This window comes from Physeter macrocephalus, chromosome 8, assembly GCF_002837175.3.
Source record: "Physeter macrocephalus isolate SW-GA chromosome 8, ASM283717v5, whole genome shotgun sequence".
In the NCBI taxonomy this organism is placed as follows: domain Eukaryota; kingdom Metazoa; phylum Chordata; class Mammalia; order Artiodactyla; family Physeteridae; genus Physeter; species Physeter macrocephalus.
This window is the reverse complement of record NC_041221.1, coordinates 12,266,762-12,272,985: the sequence shown is the minus strand read 5'-3', so window position 1 is coordinate 12,272,985 and position 6,224 is coordinate 12,266,762. Positions and strand designations below refer to the sequence as shown.

At 58.8% G+C, this 6,224-nt stretch overlaps 1 protein-coding gene across 1 annotated transcript in view; it reads right to left on the bottom strand.

Moving 5' to 3' along the window:
• Nucleotides 1-6,224, bottom strand: part of UMODL1 (uromodulin like 1) — a 60,263-nt gene that overhangs the window by 45,838 nt on the left and 8,201 nt on the right. Inside the window, exons 3-6 of the mRNA XM_028493170.1 lie at nucleotides 3,102-3,263; nucleotides 2,221-2,342; nucleotides 1,475-1,567; nucleotides 564-681 (exon numbers count right to left, since the gene is read on the bottom strand). Coding sequence (XP_028348971.1) covers nucleotides 564-681; nucleotides 1,475-1,567; nucleotides 2,221-2,342; nucleotides 3,102-3,263 — 495 coding nt within the window. The remainder of the gene's footprint in view (nucleotides 1-563; nucleotides 682-1,474; nucleotides 1,568-2,220; nucleotides 2,343-3,101; nucleotides 3,264-6,224) is intronic.

Here is a 6,224-nt window from a genome sequence, read left to right as displayed (position 1 = left end):
ATTGCCAAGAAACGCTCCCCAAACCAAATTATAAATCTTTTGGGTTAGAATCGCGTCCCCCCCCCAAAAAAAAATCCCCATGCTGGAGTCCTAACCCCCCAGGACCTCAGAATGTGACCTTATTTGGAGACAGGGCCGTTGCAGATGTAGTTAGTTAAGATGAGCTCATTAGGGTGGGCCTTGGTCCAAGATGACTGGTGTCCTTCCACAAAGAAGACGTTTGGACACAGACAGACACTGGCAGAGGAAACAATGTGAGGACACAGGGGGAAGCTAAGGAGAGGCCTGGAGCGGACCTCTGCTGTGTGGTCTGCTACCGCAGCCCCAGGAAGAGACACCGGTCAACCAGGGTCCCCCCGCCCCTCCCCGCCCTTGTAGCTGGCAACAGAGAATCAGGTCTGGAATTAGGGAACTGGACGTCAAACCACGTCTGATATTTTCTGAAGTTTAATGATCCCTTTTCTCATTTCATATGAATTCTTTTTGTTCCAGTCTAATATCCCGAAATCTCAAGATAGCATATTGATATTTGCCTCGGGAAGCCAGGCAAACAGCGTGAGTACCAGGCAGAAGGGCATCACCGAAGCAGGCTTTGCCAACAAACCCACAGGTCTCCCCTGGGAACCGGAAAGGTGTTTTGGGGGCCCTGGAGCCTGCGCCCTCCTCAGCGGACTTGAAACCCTTCACAGGGGGAGGCAGGTCAGGAAGTCAACACTGGCCTCGCGCAAACCCCTTAGTTAGGGCGCCCAGCACCTGCTGCAGTCAGGAGCCCATGTGGACAGGCTCTCCTGAGGGGAGGAACAAAACCCACACACATGAAGAGACAAAGGGTGACGGGAACAATAACATTCAAAAACCAACAATCACAGCAGCTCAGAACCTACCTGGATCAGCATCGTTTTAAGCTTTTTAATGTACTGTCTAAACCTCACAGCCACTGTCTCAGGTAGGATTATGATTATTCCTGTTTAACGGAGTAGGTATCTAAGGCACAGAGAGGTTAAGTAACTTGCGCAGGGTCACACAGCGGATGAGCGAGTGTTGGGAGTTGAATCCATGCAGTCTGGCTCCAGAGCCATGTTTTTACTGGCCAACTGGGCATCCCCAACCCCCCAGTAAGCTAAGAGAAGACAAAAATCTCTTTTAGCTGGGGCAGTTAAAGAGGCTTCTGGGTCAAGGTGACATTTGGAGGTACCTCTCAAGCCGTTTTACTGGACAACCCAGAGCAAGGGAGGGTGTGTGCCATCTGTTTTGGGCTCACCCGGCCAACTCCGGGTCTGATATCATGACCCAGGGGCCACATCTACGGGACCTGACGGTCAGGAAGGACCAGCCACACAGTGTGAGGGGTCCGGTGCGGAAGGAAAATGTGCAGCCCCTTGTTCAAAAAGTATTAAGCATTTCAAGAGGCAACAGCAGAGCGTTATACAAATGCAGGGCCCTTTCCAGCATGGGGTGACTGCAGGGCACTCACCTGGGAGGCGGCTCCTGAGGTCAGGCCACCACCCTGGGCAGGCGCCGTCAGGGGGTGGTGAACAGCGCCTGCCCCCAGCTGGGCTCCCAGGACCTGGGCGGGCGGGGCGGGGGGGGCAACTCCCAGTGCGTGAAGACGTCCTGCTGGTTGGAAGGCGCTGCCAAGGTGTCAGCAAGCGTGAGCTGTGTCGAGGCTGGGGCTCCCCCCCGGGGGTGGGGTGCGGGCGTTGCCCCTCAGGGGGCCTGTGGCCACGTCACAGCTGGGCACGATTCTGGCCTCTTTTGTGTAGAGCCAGGCCTGCTGCGAAATCCTGTGGGGACAGGCAGCCCCGGGGCAGAGCCATCCAGCCCCAAACATCGACAGCGCCAAGGCAGAGGAGCCCAGTCTGGAGGTCCCCATCTCAGCACCTTCCAGAACTCCTGGGACTTCCCTAAAGCGGGAGCCAGAACTTGGGGATCCGTGAGGGAGGTGCTCAAGGGCACAGCTCTGGGGCCTGGGAAGGCTGCACCCGGGCCTTAAGCAACAGACCCTGAAAAGAGGAGGAGTTGCCTGCGTCACGTCGTGATAGGGTAGGGCTTGCACGCCATGTACCTCAAGACACACCAAACTGCACCCTTCCGAGAGTGCATTTCATTGCACAAAAATCATATCTCTTTCAAGCTGTTTTTAAGTAAGAATCCACATTTGGTTCAGAGTCAGTCAGTTGGGGTCTCTTGTGGAACCCCTCCCGACACCCCACCACCTACCATGGAGTGCAGGAGCCTCATGTGATCCAGGAGCCTGGGGTCCACCTGCTGGAGCTCCGCGAAGTCCATCTTCACCAGGACGGTCACGTTGTACCAGAAACTCTCCAGCTTCCTCTCTGGAGCTGCCCGAGGGCACAGGGGTGAGCCACGGGCCCAGGACAGGCCGGGGCCACAGGAGGCCCCTGGGGAATGGGGTGGCACGCTCCCGTCGCCCTGCCCCCGCTTCTCTTATATTATCTATGATCCTATTCATACCGTAGAATGTATTATTGTACGCAAGGTATACTAGGTAACATGACGTATATTACTTATAACATATATACTATAACGTATACAGTACCATAGTATCATTATATATTATATGTAACATAATATTTACATTATGTATACTATTACTTTATACTATGCGAATAAGATATATATTATACTAATATATCATGTTTTATAACATATCGTATATTGCACGTTATACATATATACAATTTATATGTTTCCCTGGCTCTGAACCTTGACCACCTCTTCTCCTGGGGGCCTGCACTGACTTGTCAGACGGGGCCCTGGGAATGATTTCGGGTCCCCGTGGGGCTGCACAAGCCCTAAAGCTCCCAGCTCTGACACAGCTCAGCTCCCAGCAAGCTCACCGCGAGCTCTGAGAGCCTCCCCAGGCAATCTTGAGAAACTGGGGCCGCCGCTCTTCCAGGAACGTCTAACCCCCTCAGGGCAGCTGTGAGCCCACTTCTCCCCCTGAGGGGTCAGTGGCCGGATTTTGATGAGTGAAACGGGCCCGGGCACAGGCTGCAGGCTCCCCATAAAACCCGGGCTGCTGCTACCAGAAACTCACCCCCCCCACCACCTTCTCCCAGATCAGGCCTCAGCCCTACCTCGGGGAGCAGGGGCCGAGCAGCGGGGGCCCCCCGACGAAGGGCAGCACTTCTGAAGACCGGGACAGTCCGCATCCAGGGTGCATGGCGAGGTAGACGCCTCTGGCCTCACCCCCGGGCAGATCCCGGGTCTGGATGCGAACTCCTCAGACCGACTCAGGGCTGGGGGACAAGTGAGCAGCGATTAGTGCTATTGGCTGTAGGATCCCAGATGGCCTGCGTGGCGCTGTGTCTGGATGCCTCCTGGCACTGGAATCTGCCTGCGGTTCCGAGGCACACCGAGCAGCCCGCTCAAGGGCCACCGCCAGGCCTGGGCAGGGCCTCGCCCTGTCCTGCAGAGCAGCCATCGAGGCCGTTTGCTCTGACTCTAACGTAGCCTGACCGTCTTTCCTGGGAGGAGGGCAGCTTCTCCCAGGAAGCTGGGGGCCCGGGTGACCTGTTCCTCTAGGCCTCAGGAGTCCATGTATAGGGCTCTCTGCCACCCGCGTAGAGGCCCCCTTGCTGCTCTGTGTCCTGACAGCTCACTCACTCACTCACTCATTCAATATTTATTGAGCACCTACTATGTGCCAGACACAAAGCAAGGTGCCCGGGACCCAGCAGCGGGCCCGAGGCAAAGTCCCTGCCTCCGGACACTTAGATGGTGGACAGAGGCCAATAGGCCTGCAAAAGCTCAGACGGCTGAGAGCTGCGGGCAAGAAGGCAGGGCCCAGGGGCAGGTAGGCAGGGGAGGCCACCCTGAACAGGGGTCTCTGCACGGGCCGGGGCACTGGGGGGACAGCCTGCTTGAGACCCGGGAAGTGGGAATGCGCTGGGCCCCCCAAAGGTGAGAAGGAGGCCCCCAGGGCTGGTGAGGGCGCAGTGGGTGAGCAGGTGGGCTGGGCCACGGAAAGACCCCCGCGGTGTTGAGGCGGGTGCCCTGGGGGTTTGGGGCAGGTCCGTGGTGAAGGGGACACTGTGGTGCCCTGCCCAGACTCTCACACTGCTCTGCCAAGCTCTGTTTCCCCACCTCCTAGGGCCCTGAGGTGGCCCTTGGGGGCCGGAGCCACCGCACCCCGTATGCAAAGCCCCGGGTACCTGGGGTTTTACAAACCACCTTCCGGCCCCATGGCCAATGCCGTGAGATCGCCCGCTTCCTCTCCTCCTTCCCTTCCCTGTCCTGCGTCCACAGCTTCCCTGAGGGCCGCCTGACTTGCTCACCCCTGCTGTGCTCTGGCAGCTGCGGTAGACAGCCGCCTGTGAGAGCCTATTGTGATGGTCCAGGCGGGAGCTGGTAGAGGCTGGACCGGGGTGATGGGGGGTGGAAACGGCGGGAAGCCTCAGATCCTGAGTGTCTGTAGCTGGAAATGCCCGCAGGACGTGCTGACAGACAGGACGGGGTGTAAAAGGAAGAGAAGCTTCAAGATGGTGCCAAGGCTTCAGGTCTGGGCATCCGCTTGGCACCATTTCCGGGAGAAGCTGCAGGAAGAAAGGCCTCGGGTGGAGCCGGGATTTGGCCGTGCGGATGTGAAGTTTGGCCCGCTTTCTGGAGGCGCACGTGGAGATGGGGGGCAGCGAGGCCCCGTCTCCTCCCCCTGGTCAACTCCCGGGAGGCCCGCTGAGGTCAGTCAGCGGGGCTGTGGGCTGCACACCTCCAGGGCCAGCGCTCGCTACGTGCCCGGTGGGACGCGGCTCCGGGCAGACGCTGCAGACGTTCAGGCAGGAGCCTGCAGGAGGCAGACGACGGGGGATGTGCAGCCGGATGGGGTGAGGGCTGGCGAAGGCGTGGGCTTCGAAAGCAAAGAGCTTGTAGAGATCTGAGAAAGGCAGGAACTATCTGAGAATCCGGGGGCTCCTAGGGCGACTAGCCGGGAGCCAGGGTGCTGATATTCAGGGGACAGGAAAGCACAGAAGAGGGAGAGAACGGGAACCCGGGGGAAGCGGGTGTGCTGCTCTCTGCAGGGAGGTGGCCAGGGCGCCAGCTGTCGCTGCCGGACACTCACTCGGCGGCTGGGCATCGGGGGCGGCAGGGCTGACACCCCTGCCGGGTCTGTGCAGGCCCGACGGTGGATGGAGCTCAGGGCAGCACGGGATGCAGGAAGCTGGGCAGCCGTGAGCGTCCGGGGGCTGCGGGCAGCAGGGAGGGGGCACAAGGAAGGCAAGACCCCAACATCAGCGTCCGAGGAAGGGCTTGTGTGAGCTCCGGCCACCCACCCGGGGATGAGAGCTCCAGGCCCGACGGGGTGTCACTCAAACCCATCTGCCTCCTGCCCAGATCCACGTAAAGCTCTGTGTCCTACATGACATTTAGAAGTGCCACTCTGGGCTCCCCAAACTCCAGGGAAGTCAGAGAAGGCGTGACAGCCATGCTCTGGAAACGCACCCTCAGAGCTGGGGAGGGCCAGCCCCTTGGGAGGACGCGTGGGGTCGCCAGGTGGAAAGGAAGAGCCGAGGGGCCAGAGTCCTAAAGGTGGTCCTCTGGGGCTCCCCAGAGAGTCTGCAGGATGCTCCACAGCCAGAAAGAAGGTGGCGGCCCCTCCTGCTGGGAACACATCACCAAGGCAGCTGCACTGGCCAAGGAGGAGAAGAGAAAAGACAAAGCTGCTGAAATGCACACAGGGTCCCCGTCAGCTCTCTCCTCGCGGAAGCTGAGCCTGGGCTTGGCGGTCCCCGTCAAGAGCGTTCTCCTCTCCACGCTGTCCTTGGCCCCCTCCTCACTTCCTAGTTGTCCCGGTGGCTATTCCGATGTCTGACGTCCTGGAGAAGCGGCCATGCAGGGACAGCTTTGGGGGCGTGAAGAACAGGCGTGTGGTGCAGCCCGAGAGAGGCTGTTCTGGGATGGAAATGCCGAGAGCCCTGGGGGGCCACCAGCCAAGGGTCCGGGAGCGCTTTGCTTTCTCTCCCATTGTAAAAGCCAACCGCCTCAGTGCTTAAGAAGCATGAGACTAAATGTATCATGGGCTCCTGGGACTGAAAAATGACATTAGGGGAGAAAAAGGGAAATCCAAATAATGGAGTAGAATTAAACAGTAATGCACCCACGTTGGTCCTTATTGGGGAAAATGCTCCCTGCTAATGTAAGAGCTAACATTAGGGGCCCTGGCAGAGGGGTGAAGGGGCACTCTCTCTACTGTCTTTGCAAAT